The 24,796-nt window shown below is 46.9% G+C and overlaps 1 protein-coding gene across 1 annotated transcript in view; it reads right to left on the reverse strand.

Annotated features, from left to right (window-relative positions):
- ADAMTS9 (ADAM metallopeptidase with thrombospondin type 1 motif 9) overlaps positions 1 to 24,796 on the reverse strand; it is a 361,962-nt gene that overhangs the window by 236,614 nt on the left and 100,552 nt on the right. Inside the window, exons 4-8 of the mRNA XM_075321378.1 lie at positions 14,501 to 14,769; positions 6,489 to 6,572; positions 6,273 to 6,397; positions 3,704 to 3,744; positions 1,284 to 1,389 (exon numbers count right to left, since the gene is read on the reverse strand). Coding sequence (XP_075177493.1) covers positions 1,284 to 1,389; positions 3,704 to 3,744; positions 6,273 to 6,397; positions 6,489 to 6,572; positions 14,501 to 14,769 — 625 coding nt within the window. The remainder of the gene's footprint in view (positions 1 to 1,283; positions 1,390 to 3,703; positions 3,745 to 6,272; positions 6,398 to 6,488; positions 6,573 to 14,500; positions 14,770 to 24,796) is intronic.

Below are 24,796 nucleotides of genomic sequence, written 5' to 3' on the forward strand. Positions count from 1 at the left end.
AGCCTAGGGAGGGCATGAGAAGGGGAGGAGGGAAGATTGGAAGGGAGGAAAGAAGAGGAAGGAAGGTAGAGGTAGGAAGGAAGGAAAAGGTAGGAAGGGAAAATGGAAGGACGGAAGGATGAAAGGAAGGAAGGGAAGAAAGGAAGGAATGAAGGCAGGAAGGCAGGAAGGAAGGAAAATAAAAGAGGTGGAGGAAAGGGGAGAGAAAGCCTAGGGAGGGCATAAGAAGGGGAGAGGGGAAGATTGGAAGGGAGGAAAGAAGAGGAAGGAAGGTAGAGGTAGGAAGGAAGGAAAAGGTAGGAAGGGAAAAAGGAAGGAGGGAAGGATAAAAGGAAGGAAGGATACAAAGGAAGGAATGAATGAAGGCAGGAAGGAAGGAAAAGAAAAGAGGTGGAGGAAAGGGGAGAGAAAGGCTAGGGAGGGTATAAGAAGGGAAGGAGGGAAGATTGGAAGGGAGGAAATAAGAGGAAGGAAGGTAGAGGTAGGAAGGAAGGAAAAGGTAGGAAGGAAAAAGGAAGGACGGAAGGATGAAAGGAAGGAAGGAAGGGAAGAAAGGAAGGAATGAATGAATGAAGGAAGGAAGGAAGGAAGGAAGGAAAAGAAAGAGGTGGAGGAAAGGGGAGAGAAAGGCTAGGGAGGGCATAAGAAGGGGAGGAGGGAAGATTGGAAGGGAGGAAAGAAGAGTAAGGAAGGTAGGAGGTAGGAAGAACGGAAGAGGAAAGAAAGGAAAGGGGTGAAAACAAAAGGAAGGAAGAGAGATAGTGTGGGAGGAAGGGAGACAAAGTGAGGAGGAGAAAAGATAGGAAGGGAGGAAAGAAGGAGAACTAAAGAAGGAAGAGTGGGAAAAAGATGGAAAGAAGAGGAAGGAAGGACAGAAGGAAAGGAAGAGGAAGGAAGGAAGAGGATGGGAAAGAGGAAGGGTAGTTAACAGATAGATAATACATAGTTGACTACATTACTATGAGATTATGAGACGGATAATTAGATAAATAGTACAATGAGTATTTGCACGCAGCGATTTTTCGATATAATATCTCTTTCTTTTACAACACTGATTTCAGGGTAACATGGTGTCATTCACTCCTTGCTTGAGACTGAAAATGATTCCTGCTTTTATGCAGCTATCAACAATTTGGTCTTGACATCTGATTAATTTAATCTATTGCAGCAAAGTATTTCTAAACAGCTACTGCTGGCTGTGAAAAATCGTAGCGTGTGAACCCATTGTAAGGTTAATGCAGAATGGTTTATTTCAAAGGCAAATGTATTTACATGAAACGTACACATGTCCTAGCTCATGTGCTATCGTAAATGCCGTGCTGAGACCGTTGTCTTCACTAATGGAACAACTCCTATATGGATCACAAACTGTACCGAGCTCAGCCAGACCTGCCAATAACACAGATAGATAAGCCAAATTATTTCTTTATAGTATCTTTGTTAAGCTGCATTACATGACATGGTAACTGTTATTTTGCATAGTCGTAAAATTACACATAACCAATTGATAATTAAAAAAACATGGATTTTTTTCCAGTTGCGAGATTTTTAAATAAAGGAAGGATTGGACATACTGGATTTCAACATACCCAGTCTTCTGATCCACTTCCAGAGTGATCTGATATTGACTCAACCTAAGTGATTTATATGGTCACACACTTTGCCATTAGCATCATGTATGATGCATGGTCATCTGACTTTGCACATCCAAATAGAGGCTATTTGCACCAGGTCCAATGAAGGGATGTAGTGATGAGCGGGCACTACCATGCTCGGGTGCTCGGTATTCGTAACTAGTGATGAGCGGGCACTACCATGCTCGGGTGCTCAGTACTTGTAACCAGTGATGAGCGGGCACTATCATGCTCAGGTGCTCAGTACTCGTAACTAGTGATGAGCGGGCACTACCATGCTCGGGTGCTCGGTACTCGTAACTAGTGATGAGCGGGCACTACCATGCTAAGGTGCTCAGTACTTGTAACTAGTGATGAGCGGGCACTACCATGCTCAGGTGCTCGGTACTCGTAACTAGTGATGAGCGGGCACTACCATGCTAAGGTGCTCAGTACTCGTAACTAGTGATGAGCGGGCACTACCATGCTCAGGTGCTCAGTACTTGTAACTAGTGATGAGCGGGCACTACCATGCTCAGGTGCTCAGTACTCGTAACTAGTGATGAGCGGGCACTACCATGCTCGGGTGCTCAGTACTTGTAACTAGTACCAAGCACCCGAGCATGGTAGTGCTCGCTCATCACTAGTTACGAGTACTGAGCACCTGAGCATGGTAGTGACCGCTCATCACTAGTTACGAGTACCAAGCACCCGAGCATGGTAGCGCTCGCTCATCACTAGTTACGAGTACCAAGCACCCGAGCATGGTAGCGCTCGCTCATCACTAGTTACGAGTACCAAGCACCCGATTATGGTAGTGCTCGCTCATCACTAGTTACAAGTACTGAGCACCCGAGCATGGTAGTGCCCGCTCATCACTAGTTATGAGTACCAAGCACCTGAGCATGGTAGTGCTCGCTCATCACTAGTTACGAGTACCAAGCACCCGAGCATGGTAGTGCTCGCTCATCACTAGTTACAAGTACTGAGCACCCGAGCATGGTAGTGCCCGCTCATCACTAGTTACGAGTACCAAGCACCTGAGCATGGTAGTGCTCGCTCATCACTAGTTATGAGCACCGAGCACTCGAGCATGGTAGTGCTCACTCATCACTAGTTACGAGTACCAAGCACCCGAGTATGTTAGTACTTGCTCATCACTAATAACGAGAACCCAACACCCCAGCATTGTAGTGCTCACTCATCACTAGTTACAAAAACCCATTACCAGAGCATGGTAGTGCTCGCTCATCATTAGTTACAAGAACCCAACACCCCAGCATGGTAGTGCTCGCTCATCACTGGTTACAAGAACCCAGCAGGCAAGCTTGGTAGTGCCCCCTCATCCCTAGTTATGAGAATCCAGCGCCCGAGCATGGTAGTGCTCACATTACTAAAGGCGTGCGATCTCCATGTAGGTTCTACTTAAGTCCATCCAGAAAATTAAAAGTGCTGATTACTGTTTTTCTATGAATACCTGTTTTTGCTAAAAATCAGTAATATTGGTGTTGCCCTGGACTATTTTGTACATTTGATCAGCATAGAAAATAACTTGAAGCTCTTGGACCCCCAATGCAAGACCTGTAACACGACCCCCAATTCTCATGTGCCATTTTTAATACGTGTCCCTGGGATGTCAAATATTGCAGTAACTTTTTGAAGTGCAGACCTCTATTATAAATTTTTTTTTGGGGGGTGGGGTAGGGTGACCAGGTGAGGAACGCTGGAAACTGAGTGAATTGTCTGGTCTCATTATGTAGTACAAAAAGTTTTATGGGTCACCTTAGGCTTTAGGGCCTAGGTCTGAATAAAGCCTCTGCACTTCCCATAGATACACCCCTGAACTAGCTGTGGTGTTAGTACAGTACTAGATGGATATCCTAATTTAGAGCAACCACTTTTAAATCTACTAGGCCTTACTATCAAAACTGCCCATAGCAACCAAGAGCTCAGTTTTCATTTTTTAAACACCTCTGGTAAAATAAAAGCTGCTGTGTGATTGGTTGCTATGGGCAACAGCTTTTCTTTTACCCATTTTCTAATAAATCTGACCCCCAGATTCATAAAATGAATGAAATATCATATCTTACCTAATGTATCACATTTCTCCTGGGCTCTACATATATCCTGTCTGAAAATAAACCGAAAATGGGTTTAACAGAGAGACAAATATTAAACATTTTTAAGGGAAATGTTAAAAACTGGTGTGGAGGAAGACAGGGGAGTCGAGACCCATAGCAACCAATGAGGCCCCATTGTGCAGATGTTTTAATAAATCTTCCCCACCCGTATGACCCAACTATTGCTTTTAGTGAGTATATATATATATATATATATATATATATATATATATATATATATATATACGTGCCCAATGGCCTCTGTTACTTCCATCTGTGATGAGCGTCACATACATTATTTCCGAACATGAGACTTTTCCATATATTAAATCCTAATTTATAAAACAGTTTTTCGCGTTGCTTAGAGTACCAGGGCCTCGGCTGCGCCATTAATGCATTGACGTAAGTCTCGCTAAAATGAAGTATCTGCTGCCGGTGACAGCGTGTTAAAGTAATCGGTCACCTCATTTATCACATTTTACATCAACACCTGTGAAAATCCGTAAAACAGAGCAGCAGCCGACAGACTATAATAATTCTCATTCTCGTGAACCCTGTCAAGAACATTATAACCCAGTAGTTGGTGTAAAAGTATAAGTCACTTGTGGTGGCCTTGTGCAGCACTATGACCTTAGCCTAAGGCCTTGTGCAGCACTATGACCATGAGGCCAATATGGCGGCACATGGTGTCTCTGAGGTCTGTAGAGTTGTAATTATCCGGTGTAATTCAGAGTATGGTGCTTCTCTATGGCGCCATATTCTCCCCTAGTAACAATACTTTCAATGCATTACGCTTGTATTATGGTACCGTGATGGAGCATAAGCGTAAAGGGGTATTTCCACTAACAAGATCTTATCCCAATATGTAGCAAGTGTAATAATATTAGCAAATACCTCTAATTAGAAATGTAGTATAGTTCTCCTGATTAGTTATGCCGCCTATTTTATGTGTAGGACATTACAGTAGCTTAGGCATCCATGGGTATGACCAGTCATATAGTGATAGTTAGTTGCTAGTGGTCGTAACCATAGATAACTAAGTCACTGCAATGCCCTGCACATGAGGTAAACAACATAGTGAATTAGGAGAACTATACTACTGTCACTATTCCTCTGTGTGGAGCATCTTGCATTCAGGTGATGCTTCACTGCACAACAGAGCCGGCAGTGACATTATTCCTCTGAGCAGAGCATCTTGCATTTAGAGATGCTCTGCTGTGTTTCTCGAAGTACTTGCTGGCAGGTTGTTTGACAGCACAGGTTATCCATGCAGGTTCTGGGAGCTGCTGATTACTCAGGTGTTCCACCTTCCTGGTAATTGCTCTGTTTCTTTACTGAACATGCTCTCCCAGAACCTCGCCAGTCGTACTTCCTGGTTTTGCAGTTGTGCTCTTAGCTTGTGTTTGTTCTGATCTGAGTTTTTTTGACCCTGGACCGTTATCTGACCATGCCCCTGCCCGCTCCCTTTTTTTGTCATTACCTCCTGGCTTTGGACCTTGGACCTCTCCCTAACCACGTCTCTGTCTGCTCCCTGCATCTATGCGTACTCTCCTGGAATTCTGACCCTCGGTCTGTGACTTGACTGCGCTTCTGTTTACTCCCTGTGTCCTGAAGTGTCCTCCTGTTACCTGAATCCGGTTTGTCTGACAACTCTTTCGTCTATACTACCCATAAGTAGTGACTGGCATCACAACTACATTTCTAATTGGAGGTATTTGCTAATATTATTACAGCTACTATATATTGGGATAGGATCTTGATGGCAACATATCATTAATGTTCCTCATTTAGATTCATAATGTAGGCCAAATTATGGGGCCAATATCAAGTGCTTGTCCCCATATTATAGACCTGTATTTTATAGTTCCATGAAATGGCTATGTGAATGGATTGGAAGGTGCCTTTTTCTTAAAAACTGTCACAATTCCTCTGTGCAGAGCATCTTGCACACTAGGAGATGCTCTGCTGTGTTTTCTTGGGCTACTGGCTGCCAAATTGATTGACAGTGCATGCTTCCATGCTGGTTCTGGGAGGTGCTGTTTGCTCGGGCGTTCCATCTTCTGAGTAATTGCTCTGCTTCGTTAGTGAGAATGTTCTCCCAGACCCTTGCCAGTTGTACATTCCGGTTCTGTTGTTGTGCTGTTGGCAAGTCCTATTAGGAAAAGTTGGGGTAAGACAACTTTTAGAAGCTGTAATGGCAGTCCATTCATGACTGCATCATGGTTTCAGCTTATAACAGAAAGTCTCGGATCCGTCATACAACAGACAGGGTGCCCAACAGACTCCTTTGACTTGTTAATAGAGTCAGTCAGGTTCAATCATTGTTTCAATTGTATTGCTGCATGAAGTGCTATATGATTATTATTACATCGTCCTTCAGATACAAGTGATCATTTTTGGATTTTTACAGTCCTGTTCTTTGTGCGACTGTTATCAAGACTTCAAAAAAGGAGGAGTTTACACTTATTTGCATAAAACGGGCATTTCCCAGTGGTAATGGGGCATTCTTGCTCAGAAGAGGGGAAGGGGATTACCTTACCTTGTTATTAGCACCGCTGTATCATGATGGGAATGATGGTTGTCATCTGGGTTGTTTTGGGATTGTTGCCATATGCAAAAGTTTTTTAATGTTGTCTGAGCATTATAAGAAATAGATGGACCCTCCTGGACAAAAATAAAGAGCACATATCCTGATCAACATATCAATTCGGCAAATTCTCCTTTTGGAAACAAAAAATATAAAATAATGCCATACCTGCTCTTCATGGACCACAGCTAATTTTACAATGGCAATATTGATTAAATTCCCAATGCTTGGATGTTTATAAATAGAAGCTACCTGCAAGAAATCGAAAAATGATTTGGCTTGGTTCATCTTATAGCGTAAAGGCAGTAACTGTATTTCAGTAAAATGTGTATTAGGAACGCTTATACACCTACCAATATGCATGTGGCTCCAACTCCAGTTACTCAAAGTGTCAATAATCTTAGCCCGCTTTCATGCTGCGTTCTTTTCCCCCGTTCAGTGGTCCCGCCCGAACCCCCGCAAAACAGGTGTATGCGCCGACGGGGCCACTGACTATAATGGTGCAGACGGAGTCTCCGTATACTTTGTCGTGCACCATTTTTGGGAGTATAAACTTACTGGAGGTGGACACCCAGATGTAGCAGACTGCATCCGGGTGTCTACTTCCAGTAAGCGTATACCCCCGAAAATAGTGCACAACAGAGCACATGAGGACTCCATCTGATCCATTATAGTCAATGGCCCCGTCGGCGCATACATCCGAATCCCATTTTGCGTAGGGGCTTGGAAGGAAGCCTTGATTGGACCACTCAATGGGTAGAGGCGGCCTTAAGAGGTATTTGGTATATGTCTAAAAAGAACGATTTTCTCGTCATGTTCTCTTGAAAATGATGAGTAAATGTTCAAATTATATATATGTATACATAAACATGTTTTTTTCTGTGTTTTTTCTTGCAGATTTTCAGAAATGTGCATCAATGTCCTGATGCCAGCAAAGTCTATGAGAATTCTGAAGTGTTGAGCGCACGTTCAGGATTATTTCCGTGCAAATTTTGTTGCTGAAAAAATCTGCAGCCTGTCAATTCTTTCTGCGTTTTTCCTGAGTTTTCACCATTGAAAGCAATTAAAAAAAAATGTATCAAAACCATGGCAAAAATGCTATAAATGGTGGCCTGTTTTTCCACATTGGTTTTCCTGCCAGAACATGCAGATTGTCTGCAACCAAATCTGCAACGTGTGCATATAGCCTAAAGGGGGCTTTACACGCTACGATATCGTTAATGTTTTATCGTCGGGGTCACGTTGTTAGTTACGCACATCCGGCGTCATTAACAATATCGCAGCGTGACACTGACCAGCGACCTTAAGCGACCTCAAAAGTGGTGAAAATCGTTCACCATGGAGAGGTCGTCTCAAAACCAAAAATCGGTAATGGTTGATTATCGATGTTGTTCGTCGCTCCTGCGGCAGCACACATCGCTATGTGTGACACCGCAGGAACGAGGAACGTCTCCTTATCTGCCGCCGCCCGCAATGCGGAAGGAAGGAGGTGTTCGGGATGTTACGTCCCGCTCATCTCCGCCCCTCCGCTTTGATTGGCCAGCCGCTTAGTGACGTTGCGGTGACATCGCTGTGATGCCGAACGTCCCTCCCCCTTGAGGGAGGGATTGTTCGGCAGTCACAGTGACGCCGCCGACCAGGTAAGTGCGTGTGATGCTGCCGTAGCGATAATGTTCGCTACGGCAGCGAAGACACGATATCGTACACACGACGGGGGCGGGTGCTTACATGCTCGATATCGCTAGCAATTGCTAGCTATGTCGTAGCGTGTAAAGCCCGCTTAAGGCCATGTGCGCACGTTGCGTTTTTTTCTGTGTTTTGGCTGCGTTTACAACTGCACTTTGTCATTGACAAAATGCATGCATTGTGCTTCCCCAGCAAAGTCTATGAGAATCATGCAAAATCTGTGCGCATGATGCTTTTGACAAACACTATTTTCCCGAAAAAACTACCTAATAGCTAATAGCCTCCCCAACATGTTTCGCCATGACTGGCTTCATCAGGGGGCTGAGGCTATAGAACGCTGAAAAGGGGATGTAACCGGTTTTCAGCGTTCTATAGCCTCAGCCCCCTGATGAAGCCAGTCATGGCGAAACATGTCAGGGAGGCTATTAGCAGTTAGGTAGTTTTTAACAGGCAGTGTAGGTGATAACCAGCCATATAACATTTAGGAATTTATCCAGAGCAGTGTCGGTCCGTGGCCGCACTTATCTAATACGGAATTGGCCTCCCACCTGCCAATTTTAATCTTTGTCCATTTATATAATTTAATAAAGTTTATTTGATTAGGTCTTTAGTTAGGGTACCTCTTGTTGCCCCTCGGGCAAATAGTGTTTGTATAATTACCCCTACGCTGAACGGGTGTTACAATCAGAGGTTAGTGTTTGCACGATGCTTTTTGAAACGCAGCCTTTTGATTGTCAAAAATTTGACAAAATCTCTGCGTTTAGAAAAGCAGCATGTCGTTTTGGCTGCATTCTCACCTATTGAAACCAATGAGTTCTAGAAAAACACAGCCAAAATGCTAAGCAGTGTGTTTGCACTGCATTATTGTTGCGATCCGCATGTCTTTTTTACATAACAAAGGCAGGTCTTTTGGTCTCTCCCTCTCGGTCTCTATTCTCTCTCTGTCGGTCGGTCTCTCTCTCTATGTCTCCCTCTCACCCCCTCTCTCATACTCACCGATCCCCGATCACCGGCGCGGCACGGTGTTCACACTGTGGCGGCTTCTCCTTTTTTGAATATGCCGGCAGCTTATTAATCCATCTCGTATTCCCCGCTTCCCCCGCCCACCGGCGCCTATGATTGGTTGCAGTCAGACACGCCCCCACGCTGAGTGACAGCTGTCTCACTGCAACCAATCACAGCCACCGCTGGGCGTGTCTATATCGAGCAGAAATTTTTTAAAAAAAAAAAACAAAACGACGTGTGGTCCCCCCAATTTGGATACCAGCCAGGGTAAAGCCACACGGCTAAAGGCTGGTATTCTAAGGATGAGGAGTCCCACGTTATGGGGAGCCCCCCAGACTAACAATATCAGCCAGCAGCTGCCCGGAATTGCCGCATCCATTAGATGCGACAGTCCCGGAACTCTACCTGGCCCATCCCGAATTGCCCTGGTGCGTTGGCAAATGGGGTAATAAGGAGTTAATGGCAGCAGCACATAGCTGCCACTAAGTCTTAGGTTAATCATGGCAGGCGTCTCCCCGAGATACCTTCCATGATTAACCTGTAAGCTAAAGAAAATAAACACACACATCCAAAAAATCCTTCATTTGTAATGAAAGACCAAAAAAACACCCTCTTTCACCACTTTAATAAGCCCTCAAAAACAACTCCAGGTCCAACATAATCCACGCAAGGTCCCACGATGCTTTCAGCTCTGCTACATCGGAAGCTGACTGTGAGCTCCATGCAGCAATTGAAGTGAGTCGCGCGATCAGCTGTGCTGTCACTGAGGTTACTCGTGGCCACCGCTCTCCGGTGGAGGACTGCAGCTGTGGCCGCGAGTAACCTGAGTGAAAAGCACAGCAGATCGCGCGGCTCACTGCAGTCACTCAGGGAATTTGCGATCACAGGTGAGTCCTTCACGTGTTACCGCACAATCGCAATGAAGTCGGGTGAAGTTCATCCGAGTTCATTCTGATCGCGCGGCTGTCTTGCAGCCAGCCCATGCTCTTTTTGATAGTGCGGTCCCACTCGGCTCTGCTGCAAGTCTATGGGGATGCTGCAGAGCCGAGTGGGACCGCACTGTCAAAAATGTGCGTTCTGGATGCTTTTCCCACTCTGTCTATGGCAGAGCAAGCATCCAGAACGCATGAATTCTCCAGGAATGTGCACTAGTTGCGTTCTGCCGAATGCGTCTAAAAACGCAGCTTTTTTGGCTGCGTTCTGAGACGCACATGCAGTGACTTACACGCTGCGGAATAGAAAGCAACGTGCGCACATGGCCTAACAGTCATGTCAAAATCCCACAGAGAACCCAGGGGTTAATCTGCTGATCTCTTCCCATTTCAGTTAGGAAATAACTATGGAGGAGGCTTAGCCAGGATTGGATGCAGTGCATAACCATATTTGTTTTCAACTGCAGGCAGGGCAGTGGGGAGAGGCTCCTGCTGCAGCTAGTTTTTAACAGCCAGAGGCAGGACAGTGAAGAGAAGGAGGGAGACATAGATGATTTCCTGGGAGACATTTGTATGCTGAACTTCAACTGCAATATCAGATGAACATGAATAACATGAAATGATACAATAATAGAAAGAAAGAGCCGAGATATTTATTTTTGTGCATTTTCTATGTATGAATTATGTATTATCTGTAAGTGAATCTTTATGGAGAAATAAAATCTTGATAAGTCTCAGTTATATGCAGAGTATGTAATGCTGTTAAATAGCATAAAAAACATCTGTGACATTGTCATTTCATGGTGGATTAAGCACTTTTGCTACAGTATCCAGCAAACCATCTGGGGAGCATAAACTTTCTATAGAGCTTCATTTGTCAGCCCGTTTTAGAATGGCTAATGACACCGAGAAGACTGGAAAATATACAGTGATGAAAGGCTCCATAGGTGGCTCATAACGCTCAAGGACACCAAGGATGAAATCTGTCAATGCACTTCTAAACCGGTCTCACAAAATGCTGACATGTCCATCGATGTGCGTAAATATTCACTGTCCATAGAATATCACAAAGAGTTAAAAGTACCACTTCTACAAAAAAATGTGAATCCTGGGCACTGCTTATGGCAATAAGGATCTGGTGGCATATAATCGGACCAATGGGGTTTTCTTGGTTCACTGGGGCACCATTGAGGACTCTTTGATTGGCAATGGGGGTTCTTTGGATGGTAACGGGGTGTGGTGCCTGGTAATGAGACCTCTTTGATTGGCAATGGGGGTTCTTTGGATGGTAACGGGGTGTGGTGCCTGGTAATGAGACCTCTTTGATTGGCAATGGGGGTTCTTTGGATGGTAACTGGGTGTGGTGCCTGGTAATGAGACCTCTTTGATTGGCAATGGGGGTTCTTTGGATGGTAACGGGGTGTGGTGCCTGGTAATGAGACCTCTTTGATTGGCAATGGGGGTTCTTTGGATGGTAACAGGGTGTGGTGCCTGGTAATGAGACCTCTTTGATTGGCAATGGGGGTTCTTTGGATGGTAACGGGGTGTGGTGCCTGGTAATGAGACCTCTTTGATTGGCAATGGGGGTTCTTTGGATGGTAACTGGGTGTGGTGCCTGGTAATGAGACCTCTTTGATTGGCAATGGGGGTTCTTTGGATGGTAACTGGGTGTGGTGCCTGGTAATGAGACCTCTTTGATTGGCAATGGGGGTTCTTTGGATGGTAACGGGGTGTGGTGCCTGGTAATGAGACCTCTTTGATTGGCAATGGGGGTTCTTTGGATGGTAACTGGGTGTGGTGCCTGGTAATGAGACCTCTTTGATTGGCAATGGGGGTTCTTTGGATGGTAATGGGGTGTGGTGCCTGGTAATGAGACCTCTTTGATTGGCAATGGGGGTTCTTTGGATGGTAACGGGGTGTGGTGCCTGGTAATGAGACCTCTTGGCAATAGGGGCTTTGTGGCTGGTAATGGGGTATCTTTGGCGGATTATGGGGCCTCTAAAGTTGGCACTATAATAATGAGACCTTTTTATTGCCAGTAAGGGCTCTTTGATGGTAACGGGACCTTTATCGTTGCAATAAGAGCCCTATGAGTAATAATAAGGTCATATTCAGTGGCTCTTAAGCCCACTTTACATGTTGCAATTAGTTGTACAATCACATTTGCGATGTGACACGCCCAGGTTGCATACGGGATCTTATGAGATTGCACGTTGGTCGTTCATTTGCTGTCACACGTGCGTTAGTAGTCTATGTTAAATTGGTCAATTTTGTGTGCGATCCTTTAGATCATGTGTTCTGTGACGTATGCATTGGGCACCTTTTTTTTTTTTATTTATTGACTTGCCAAGCGTGTGTAATGTGTAGGGATGCGTTTTTACTATGTCATCTGCCATTCAGCTCTGCTACATGGCCGCTAACAGCAGACACAGACAGCCATGTAGCAGAGCTGAATGGCAGATGACAGCAGACACAGACAGCCATGTAGCAGAGCTGAATGGCAGATGACAGCAGACACAGACAGAGCCGCACTGTCAGAATGAACTCGGGTGAACTTCACCCGACTTCACGGTCATGCTGCGGCTCTGTCTGTGTCGCGCCCTGATTAGCGGTCACCAGTGAAGGACTCACCGGTGACCGCTAATCTCCTAAGTTACTGAAGTTAGCAGCCCTCTCTCATACTCACCAATCCCCGATCCCCGGCACTGCACGGCGTTCACACTGCTCCGGCGGCTTTTACTGTTTTGAAAAAGCCGGCCGCCCATTAAACAATTTCGTATTCCCTGCTTTCCCCGCCCACCGGCGCCTATGATTGGCCGTTTTTTTTAATTATTTAATTATTTATTTCACTACACAGTATAGACACGCCCACCGGCTGCTGTGATTGGGTGCAGTGTGACACCTGTCACTCAGCGTGGGGGCGTGTCTCACTGTAACCAATCATAGGCGCCGGTGGGCGGGGAAAGCAGGGAATACGAGATTGTTTAATGGGCGGCCGGCTTTTTCAAAACAGTAAAAGCCGCCGGAGCAGTGTGATCGCCGTGCAGCGCCGGGGATCGGGGATCGGTGAGTATATGAGAGAGGGGGATAGACTGACATGGACAGAGAGTGAGGGACAGAGATAGTGACCGACTGACAGAGATTAGTGAATGACAGACATTGTGAGGCGCTTCAGAACGCAGCTTTTCAGCTGCGCTCTGAAGCGGACCTTTTTTAAGCTGCAGTGCAGAGCGCACACCTGCGCACATAGCCTCAGACACCAAAATCGTATGAGGGATGTCACACGTTACAATTGACTAGGTTCGTGCAACAAAACGCTCAATTCTAGAGAATGATACGATGTGTTTGCGGTCAACGGTTTTGCGTTCAATCCTGATCGCACGTAGATGTCACACGCAGATACCTCACAAACGATGCCGGATGTGCGTCACTTACAACTTGACCCCAACGACGGATTGTGAGATATATTGAAGCGTGTGTAGCGGGCTTTAGGCTGCTAATGAGACTTTCTGGCAGATAATAGGGTTGTTATAATAGGATTGTTGTGGGATACGGGAACTCTCTGACTGCCATGGTATTTGGGATCTGCAACGCTATATTTGGGGGCTCTGGAAGTGACTTTTCTGAATTAGAAATGAAGAGGTCGCCATACACATGTCGAAAACAGTGTTGAGTTCAGACAATTTCAGTTTGATCTCCTGTATGGGCAGTTGGCTGAATATGTGCCTAAAAGGCTGATATACCTGGAGATTCTGTAAAGTATCATAGCTGTAGCGCCGGCATCCCTGCAGGGATGCCGACTTACTGCCACGGCCGGATCCCATTTTCCCCTGTTGCCAGTTGGCCATCCATGTGTGCTGCTAGCTCCTTCCCCTCCCGAACCCTGTACATGGTGCAGAGGGTTCTCCGGAGTGCACCTAAGGCGCACGCACGCACACCGGCCTTCCTCTTAAAGGGCCGCCACGCCATTTTCCTTCCTCTAAAACGGCAGGCAGACTATGGTTGAGAGGCATTATGTAGCTAAGGCATCCTCCCATTAGGGGAGGTGCCTGCGCAACGGTCCTAGTCAGTCTCAGTCTGCTACCTATCTAGTTGTCAGGTCCTGAGCTCCTGTTCTATTATTCCTGGGTCCGTTTCCAGTACATGCCTTCCCATGTCTGTCTATCCCTGCCATGCCACAACTGTCTTTACCCATTTCTCCACCCTGCCTCAGTCACCCCACCCGTCTATACCCGAGTCCGTCTCCTGTCCTAGGGGTCAGCTGCCACAGTCCCGGTCACTGCCCTGGGAGTGGTAACTGGAGTCCACCTTGTGGTAGGTGCTTAGTTAAGCCCCTTCCTCTAAGGGGTATGCCTTGGTACCCCTTGTGGTCCAGTGGGTCCCCAAATCCCGCTCACTGCCCCTACACCGGCCGCGAGAGTTACAATATCATTAGGTAATTTTGTCATTCTGGTAGCCTAAAATGGTTTTGTTTCTTGTTTTCAAGCATCTGGAGAAAATTCTATGAGAGGACGAGCGAGAAATAGAGACAGATGCAAACAACAAGAAGATACTTACGATGGACATCAGTGTTAAAACATAATGCTGGAGATTAGCACCGTGGTATTCAACCATCTTGTTGTCGGCAACCACCATCACTTCGACATACCGGGGGTAGGACAAAAAGCGCTTTGTTCTTTTGTGAGTGCGTGTCCCATTGATCCTATCAGTGTTATTGTATGAGGGTTTCTGGTTTGCTAGCAGCCCCCTTCTTTGGGCTGAGAACATGCTGTTCTGTTTTCGGGGACTTCCCCTCTTCCTCTGTCTGATTGGATTCGATTTTTGACCTGTGGTAAAGACAAACGATGTATAAAAATAAAATAGCAGAAAGCCACGATACTACCTGTATATACAGTATAAGCAATATACCGTAACTTGTTTAATACAACACAGCCCTTAGTAACTGTCACCTCCTTATACATTGCAGATTACCCAACCTGGCAAGACCTTCCAAGCCTTAAGGGCATTCAAAAACTTTCCTGGCTGCAAAACCCACAAGTGATATGAGAGGTGCACTCACGAGTACAAAGAAATAGCTGCAGCCTCCGGCAACAACTGAAAAGGTGGCATGCTTATTACTCACATACTCCAGTGTATTATTATAGTGGGTAGAATAAAAGACAAATATTAGGACTGGATATTCATATATTTTCTTGTAGTTGTTGGAAAAACAGATGAAAAATTATTTGATTGTCACCTACAACTTTCATCGATTCTGAACAATTCCATGTTGGGTGAGTGGATGAACCTCAACAGGTTGTCACAAACTTTGCCGACTGCCATGGCGGTATCGGGTTCTGTTCAGACTACAGATACTGAAATTGTGCGTGATAACTCCTCTGGTGTTTGTGATCTACATAGGCAGACTCAGGCGTTGACCTGCAGGGGCAGGCTAGCGGGAGTTAATCTCTGCTAGTCTGCTTGTTACTCGCCTTTGATCACATGTCGTGATCACATCTTCACATGTATGCTGGTTGTATCCTTCCACCTATGCCATCTATAGTTTATCTTAGTTGGTGTGGTGATCCAGACTATTTGGTGTGATACCTGATGCTTTGTGAGGCTGTGTTAACCTTTGTTGACTTTTTGTTGCTACCCTCCTGCTCTTGTTTTTCTCCTGAGTCTCTATTTGTCTGTTCCTGTGTGTTTGCAGTGTGTCAGAGTTTTGAGAAAGAAAAACCACAAAGAAAAAAGAGATATTCAGCCCACCATAATAATAATAATAATAATAATAATAATAATAATAATAATAATATTTATTAATTTATATAGCGCTGTTAATTCCACAGCACTTTACATAATGCCTTATAATAGTATATGTTAGTACATGATATGTTCCAGATCAGTGTATCCGTCAAGGTAATGATAAGAAGAAAATGAAAAAAAAATACAGCAACCACATGAAAAAATTAGATTTTTTTTAAGGGAAAATAAAAAAGCTAAATTTATTAATCCATTTAAAATATTATATTGAAAACAAAACAGTACAGACACTCATGGTGCTGGCTGATGCATTTCGGACTCACAAAATGAATATGAATTAATGGCCCTATGAATAAGGGCCATATTTTGTGAGTTCGCAAAGTGTCAGGCGGCACCATGAGTGTCTATACTTTTTTTTGTTGTTTTCAGTATGTTTATAGGATTTTAAATAGATTAATAAAGTTAACTTTTTTTAAAAAAAATAAATAAATATTTTTTTCATGCGATATTCCCCATGCTTGCTGTTTTTTCCTTTTCTTCTTAGTGTCAGAGTTTTGGTTTTCCCTTGTCTGAACCCTCCTGATCTGATATTGATAACCTATCCTAAAAATGGATCATTATCTATGTCCTGGTAAACCATTTTAACTAAAGATAGAATGTGCAGTGGATGTGATTTACTAGCTATGGGGAAGTACAAGGCGTATGGATACAGGGAAAGGGATACCCTGTGTTTAGGGAAGGGGGAGATGATGAGCCCTGACCAAACTTTCCTCTGGTCCCTGGATCCCCTGACCATCCTAGATAGGTTCCACACCTATGCGCTGAGCAGGTTACCTGACCTGACTTACCCAGGAGCTGGGTCATATGTAGGGAACGGATGGGATGAGCGCTTAGTCAACCCCATTAAGCTTCAAAAAAGACACAGGGAGTGCACACAGGGGAAAGCACATAAACAACCTATCTCCATGAAGACTCAGTGTCAGGCTACCACCAGGGGAGGCTGGAGCCCTGCAGGAAAAGACACTACACAGAGCTGAATCAGCATGGAGGTGGACACACAGTGTGTGCTGGAGCACTGCCCTGCAGAGTCAGCCAGAATACAGAGGCCACGAGGCGTGCGGGGGATGGTCAGGCAGGCCAGATCATACACAGTACGGTAAGAAAGAAGACTGGAAGAACGAGCAAAAGCGCGGTCAAGGTCAGGCAGAGGTCAGTACCAGAGGAAGCAACCGAGTGGGGAGATAGGAGAAGGGGGAACGACTGCGGCTATTGTGGGAAGGAAGGAGGTGGGACGGAACACAGACGGAGCACAGGGGAGGGACGGATCAGGAAACACTTACAGGGACCAGCAATCACAGGCAAAGCAGCGCTAAGCTTATAGCCGGCGCTGGTTCACCAGAGATGACCAAATTTAAAGCGTCCAAGCTCCGGAAGTGAGGCCCGAGAGAAGGCTCCGCCCCCCTAGCCATGTGGACAGGGAGGTGGAACCATGACACTCAGGAAAGATGCAGCAATGAACCACAAAGTTTCTTCAGATGGATACAAGCTCGCATCCAGGGCCTGTGTAGTTTTCTAAGTCTATCACCAGCAAAGAGAAAGCGGAAATGAGAGTGTTTAAAGACACAATGGAAGTGCTGATGATTAACAGCAGAAAAGCGAGGAAATCCACAGGGTCCTAAAGAGAAAGGTATAAAAACCCCAAGCAAGGAAAAAGGGAAAGTCAGAAAGCAGCTTGTATAGCCAAATGCTGCGACCTTCTACAGTCGGTCACCACAGGACTGTCTGTTAAGCATGACACACCCATGAGATCATGGTAGTCCAATATGAAATTATGGTAATCCACTTCTATTGGCTGCACATTTTCTAGCCTTATGCTATGAAAAGAATAACCAGATAATACTACGCAATATTGTGCCACATACATACATGCAGAAAGACAATTATTTCACAATATATACCCACTTTCCATAAATATAAGGTTTAGAACAAATCCATTGCAGGACTAAAGCAATTCTACCCTAAGGAATAAAAAGCCCATGAAAATATAAATAACGTGTGAAAGTAAATATGGTCACCAGCAATTCCATACATGCAAGGAAGGAAGAAATTATTCCCTTTTCCTATGACCTACTTGCCGAGAAAACAAACATATGTACCGCGGCCGTGCGCCACCTATCAATAGCACAGTAAACAATAGAAAATAGGGGCTAGAAACACTTTCTAGTAATATAAAAATAGAATCTAGCGAAAAAAAAGATTGTTCCTTTGGGAACAAAGCTTTAAAGTGGTAGTCCGGAATCTAAAAAATAATACTGTAGACTTTGTAGAGCGATCTCCGAGGAAAGGACTATGGCGTAACAGTACTAGCAATCTAGGTCAAAATTGTTCTCTAATTTTGATCTCCAGTATATCTGTAATATAGACAAGTTCTCTAATAGCCAATTTACACAGTCCGATGAGCAATAATTAAGACAAAATGATTGTTAATATGATTGTCCTTTTCGTAATATAGTGCATGTTATCGACAGCAGATCTCCTACTCCGTTTCTCCAAAACACCTACCCTGAAAATAAGCCCTAGCTTGATTTTACAGGATTTTCGGAGTATGCTTGAAATATAAGCCCTACTCCAAAAATCAGCCCTAGTTAATAGTCAGGGAGAGTTAGGGTACCTTCACACTTAGCGATGCAGCAGCGATCCGACCAGCGATCTGACCTGGTCAGGATCGCTGCTGCATCGCTACATGGTCGCTGGTGAGCTGTCAAACAGGCAGATCTCACCAGCGACCAGTGAACAGCCCCCAGCCAGCAGCGACGTGCAAGCGACGCTGCGCTTGCACGGAGCCGCCGTCTGGAAGCTGCGAGACTGGTAACTAAGGTAAACATCGGGTATGGTTACCCGATGTTTACATTAGTTACCAGTGTGAGCAGGGAGCAGGGAGCCGCGCACACTGAGCGCTGGCTCCTTGCTCTCCTAGCTACAGTACACATCGGGTTAATTAACCCGATGTGTAATGCAGCTACATGTGCAGAGAGCAGGGAGCCGCGCACACTGCTTAGCGCTGGCTCCTTGCTCTCCTAGCTGCTGTACACATCGGGTTAATTAACCCGATGTGTACAGCAGCTACATGTGCAGAGAGCCGGAGCCGGCAGCACAGGCAGCGTGAGAGCTGCAGAGGCTCGTAACTAAGGTAAATATCGGGTAACCACCTTGGTTACCCGATGTTTATCTTGGATACAGCTTACCGCAGCTGTCAGACGCCGGCTCCTGCTCCCTGCTCGCTTCATTTGTCGCTCTCTTGCTGTCACACACAGCGATCTGTGTGTCACAGCGGGAGAGCGGCTTTGAAGAAAACGAACCAGGGCTGTGTGTAACGAGCAGCGATCTCGCAGCAGGGGCCAGATCGCTGCTCAGTGTCACACACAGCGAGATCGCTAATGAGGTCACTGCTGCGTCACAAAAAGCGTGACTCAGCAGCGATCTCGGCAGCGAGCTCGCTGTGTGTGAAGCACCCCTTAAACTGCACAATCTCTCAGATCCCTCACACTCTAAGGACCCCAGTGTTTGCATTCCGAGATTAAGATTGCTTAAGGACCTTTTGATGACATCATAGTCATGTGACCAAGATGTAACCAAAGGTCTCTTAACTGCAGGAATCTTAAAAAACAGGAGAGCGGCTGGTATGCAGGACTGGCATTAGGGGAATGGGAGAGCAAGCTGGGCAATTTCACAGGGCTCCTGTTATCCTAGGGCCCCTGGCACGTCTATCCTGATATGGTAAGACTGCTTAAGGACCTTAGTGACACCATGGTTTTGTCACCATAATGTTACTAAAGGTCTTTTAATTGCAGGAGTCTAAAGCTAAAGAGGAGATTGGCAGTATGACCAAAAGTTTGGACACATCTTCTCATCTCTAGAACAACTATTAAGAGGAGACTTTGTGCGGCAGACCTTCATGGTAAAATAGCTGCTAGGAAACCACTGCTGAGGACAGGCAACAAGCAGAAGAGACTTGTTTGGGATAAAGAACACAAGGAATGGACATTAGACCAGTGGAAATCTGTGCTTTGGTCTGATGAGTGCAAATTTGAGATCTTTGGATCCAACCACTGTGTTTTTGTAGAAAAGGTGAACGGTTGGACTCTACATGGCTGGTTCCCACCGTGAAGCATGGAGGAGGAAGTGTGATGGTGTGGGGGGGCTTTGCTGGTGACACTGTTGGGGATTTATTCAAAATTGAAGGCATACAGAACCAGCATGGCTACCACAGCATCTTGCAGCGGCGTGCTATTCCATCCAGTTTGCGTTTAGTTGGACCATCGTTTATTTTTCAAAACACGTCTCCAGGCTGTGTAAGGGCTATTTGACTAAGAAGGAGAGTGATGGGATGCTACGCCAGATGACCTGGTCTCCACAGTCACCAGACCTGAACCCAATCGAGATTCGAGATGGTTTGGGGTGAGCTGGACCGCAGAGTGAAGGCAAAAGGGCCAACAAGTGCTAAGCATCTCTGGGAACTCCTTCAAGACTGTTGGAAAACCATTTCCGGTGACTACCTCTTGAAGCTCATCAAGAGAATGCCAAGAGTGTGCAAAGCAGTAATCAAAGCAAAAGGTGGCTACTATGAAGAACCTAGAATATAAGACATATTTTCAGTTGGTTCACACTTTGTTAAGTATTTCATTCCACATGTGTTTATTCATAGTTTTGATGCTTTCCATGTGAGTCTACAATTTTCAGAGTCCTGAAAATAAAGAAAACTCTTTGAATGAGAAGGTGTGTCCAAACTTTTGGTCTGTACTGTGTGTATATATATATATATATATATATATATATATATATATATATATATATATATATATATATATATATATATATATATATATATATATATATATATATATATATAAAAATACACACGTGTGGAGAAAGAAAAGCCCGGACGCCTGCCCTGAAAGGGCTCAAGGGAGGGCAACATGACTGAGGAGGGATGCTAGGCCTGAGGGTTAGCAAGGGGTTAAGGTACAGGGTATTTTGTGCAGGAAAAGTGGGAGGTGGAGTTATAGGGCTGTGGGGCCATGTAATTGGTCAGGGGGTTGCTAGTGTAGGGGAGTATATACAGGGCTAGATTAGGAGGTGGGAGGTCATTCACTACCTGGAAGACGTCTTGAATTGTTGCTGATTCGCTTGGATCCTGAAAATTGAGGGCTTCGGGGTACAGATGAGGAGGAGGAGGAGCAGCTGCAGCGATGGCCCGGTGAAGTCGGCGGCTCTGCAGATGGGGACCCCCCTGCCTCCGAGGCGGCAGTGAAGACCGCGGTTTCCTTAGCGCCTCAGCCCGGAGACGCCGCCGAGGACCCGACGGCGGAGAAGGAGCCCCAGCGGAAGACCCACGGCAGCGGCGGCAGATTAAAGAAACGGGACAAAGCGGGGCCTGGGCCGGAAGTCGGGCCACGGGCATCAAGGCAGCGGGGCGGTGAGTGACATGGCCGGCCTCCCTCCACTTCCGGTTCGCGGGGCGCAGTGTGATGCGCGCGTCGCGGCTGCGTGGCCCGCCGCGCTCACTTGCTCGCCGAGCTCGCCTGACCCGCCGCGCTCGCCTGACCCGCCGCGGTCACGTGGGTCGGCGGTGTCACGTGGGTCGGCAGTGTCACGTGGGTCGGCGGTGACACGTGGGCGGGCGGCGCGGTTACGTGGGCCGGCGGCGCGGTCACTTGCGGTCCCAGTGGAAGACGTCGCAGTGACCTGCATCAGATGTCGGCAGCGGGGCGGTGTGACGTGACCGGCCTCTCCTCCACTTCCGGGTTGCGGCGCGCACTGGTGACGCGCGCGTCGCGGCCACGTGACCCGACGCGGTCACGTGGTCTGGCGATGCGGTCACGTGCTTCGGCGCTGGTGTCAGCTGACCCGGAAGTGTCGGCGATGAATCCTGCAGCGATCGGCGGCGGCTGCAGAGCAGGATGCGGGGAGGATTTCGCAGACCCAGACGACCGTCCAGCAGCGGTGCGGGCAGTGGTAAGTGACATCACTGGCCCTGACAGCCTCAGATCAGTACGGTGCGGGGGTCAGCGTGATACCTGGGCGGCGCGGCCACGTGACCCATGGCGCGGTGCGGGGTCTGGCGGCGCAGTCACATGCCCCTGGCATCTCGGTCGTCTACTACTGCCAGGGATCTAGGTGGAACAGCCTGAACGGGGTCCAGCAGGCAGTGGCGGCACGTCTGGCGCTGGCTCGGGGGGTCAGCAAACGACAGGGCTGACCCAGAGCTGGGCTTGTCATGCGATCGTCTGCATATGCCAGCTGGCGGATGTGCGGCTGGAGCGCACCACCCCCTCCTAAGTTGTGGCTCCGAGCCGGTGACTACTTGACAAGCGTCCCCGGCTGGCCGGCCAGTCCGGCCGGTTGCGTTGCGGCCCTGGAGGGCTGCAACCTGCGTTTACCCGTGGAGAAGATGGCGGTGCTCGACGCGGAGGACATGTGACGGCTGTTCCGTGGGATCCCATGGAGTCAGCCTAGTAAGTTACGGCTCACTTAAAACCTTGTATTAATGCTTGAATTATGGTGGGTGGTGAGGGTGTCGTTAGGTATGATTTTGGGTGCATTAGGGCGGTAGTTGGTTTGTCAGCAAGTTTCGGCAGGAGGTTGGGGACCCTGAGTACGGCGTTGAATTTTGTGTGTGAGTGGTGGCTACGTGGTCCCGGGTGCCTTGCTATGCTAGGGTGTCTATTTATAGGTGACGACTTTGTTTATTCTGGATGGCATAATGGCGCTTGCATTCTCTGGGTGTTTTGTATGATTGGGCGATTTCCAGGTGGTTTGTGACTGATTCAGGTGGAAATCGGCGGTGGGGCGGTGATTGAGGCAGGGATACGAATACTTACAAATGGGTTGTGGATAGCCATGGTCACGGCAATTCCATGGTTTCTGTAATGGTCATGGGGGTCTTTTAGCTAGAGGATTATCTCGGTTCATAATATGTGATAAGAGTTTGATGGTAGTCCACTGACATGGTGGCCCGGCGTGCGGGGGCGCATTTGCATTCGGTGTCTTACTTTGGAGCGTTGCATGGGGTGTGTGCTATTTGAGAGGTGAAGGGGAAGGTGGTTGTGTTTTAAGAGGGGTGCTTTAAGTTTTATGGGCATCGGGCTAGCCCGGTTCTCCAACTGGTGTTGTGTGAGTACTGGGGGTATTTTGCTGGTCCACTGGGGCGCGGCATGTTTTGTTGCGGCCAGATGTTAAGGTCGAGATGATGGGGACAGCAGTTTTTGATATCTGTCCTTCCTTGCGGCGGTGGACGACACCTTTCTGGGGGTCTTGAAGTGGACCAGTCACCTGTATGCGGTGCCCAGGCTAGCCGTCTATTGACAGGAGTAAGAGGCGATAAATAAAAAAAAAAAAAAAAAAAAGTCACGATTTTGTTGCCTTTGCCTGTAATCGTTTTTCAGTGTTTGTTTCCGATCCCAATGTATGTAAAGCGCTATGGAATTAATAGCGCTATATAAATGAATAAATTATTATATTATTATTATTATATCTTTCGTACATGTATTGTGTGGAGCTGGATGTTTTATGGTTGCGCAATGCCGGTTATTGGGGTCTATGGTTCGGGTTCGTTCCCATAGTTGGGTATTATTCCAATATTCGGGATGGTTGAGTGCTTATTTTCTGTTTCTGGGACAACCTGGGCTTGCTAAGCTGTTTCTTCATGCCCAGAGTGTATTTGCAGAGTTAGAATGTGTGGGATAAATCGATGTGTGTGGTTCGTATAGGTGGGGCCCTATGTTTGAGGTACAGTTACGGGCCATTATCAGGTTCCCGTGTATATCATGCTACTGTTTTGTGGTCCAGTTTGGCTTCTTGAATTCGTGGGTTCACGTGCCGTTTGGGGGTTCATGGGGAGATTACGGGAGTCTGCCGGCAGTGTCTGCACGGGGGCAGTTTTAACAAGTTTTATACACGCGTATTGGTATGCGGTTCTTAGTAGGGTTGCCGGCTTAACGTTGGCAGTCCGTATTGGGCGGCATTCGTTATGGCGGTTGATAGTAGCTCCACAGGAGTTTATAATAAGAGTAGGTGGTTCTCGTTTACGATGGGTTTGGGGTGTTTCTTCTGGGTACAGCTGACTTGGCTTTGCCTTATGGGTATATGGTTCGTCTTGGTGTGTTTCTTCCTGGTGCCCCCCGGGTAGGGGGCTCGGGTAATGTGTCGGTGCAAGGAATAAGTGACATTTGCATTGGGTGATCTAGTGTGTGGCTTATTGGTGTCGGGGGGGGCCTCCTATTGGCGACTTGCGGTAGTTTCCAGGCAGGTAGTGCTGCTGGCGGGTGTTGCTCCATTTGTTGATTATGTGGACAGACTGTGGGGCCTGTTGTGGGTTTCGCGGGCTGCCACGCGGTGGTGCAGCCCCTCCCGGCAGTACATTGCCGGGCGGTTCCTTTGGTCTTACGTATTGGTCGGGACCGGCAGGTATCACGGGTGCACAGTGGTGCGGCGCAGCTGCGGGTGAGGTATTTGAAGTAGTGTGTGAGTAGGTTGCAACTATGCCATTACCTCCCGCAATGTTGGGCTGGATGGCTGGGGTAGCCAGTGCGGTATGCACTGGCTCTTATGGTTTAAGGACGTGGTAATTGTCTGGGGCGGTGCCCCGTTTGGGGGGTTGTTTTGCGGCGCTTTAGGGCTGAATGGCGGGGAGGCACCAGACACTCGTGGGTGCAACGTTGACGGTTGGCCCTGGCTTATGGTGTCTGCAATTTCGGAGAAATATGGTGTTTGAGTTTCTCTGGATTACGGGTCGAGTGGGAGTTTCTGTTCTCTCATTTTGTGAGTTGTATTGAGTCTGCAGTTTAGCGGGGATGGGGTGTGGTGTGCAGTTGGCTTTTGGTGAGAGGGTGGCAATGGTAGGGTTGTGCTGCCAGGTTCAAAGCACACGGAGATACCAATGATTAACTGTGCTTATGTGCCCCCCCCTTTGCGGGGCTTTGAGCATTATGCGGTGGTCAGAAGGGTGTATGCTGACTTAATTAGGGAAATCATCTGGTGGTGGGAGTATGGTTACACAGTGGGATATAGTTAAAGTCTTTTCTTCAGGCCGGTGGTCGGCTTGACTGTCTT

This window comes from Anomaloglossus baeobatrachus, chromosome 8, assembly GCF_048569485.1.
Source record: "Anomaloglossus baeobatrachus isolate aAnoBae1 chromosome 8, aAnoBae1.hap1, whole genome shotgun sequence".
Classification (NCBI taxonomy): domain Eukaryota; kingdom Metazoa; phylum Chordata; class Amphibia; order Anura; family Aromobatidae; genus Anomaloglossus; species Anomaloglossus baeobatrachus.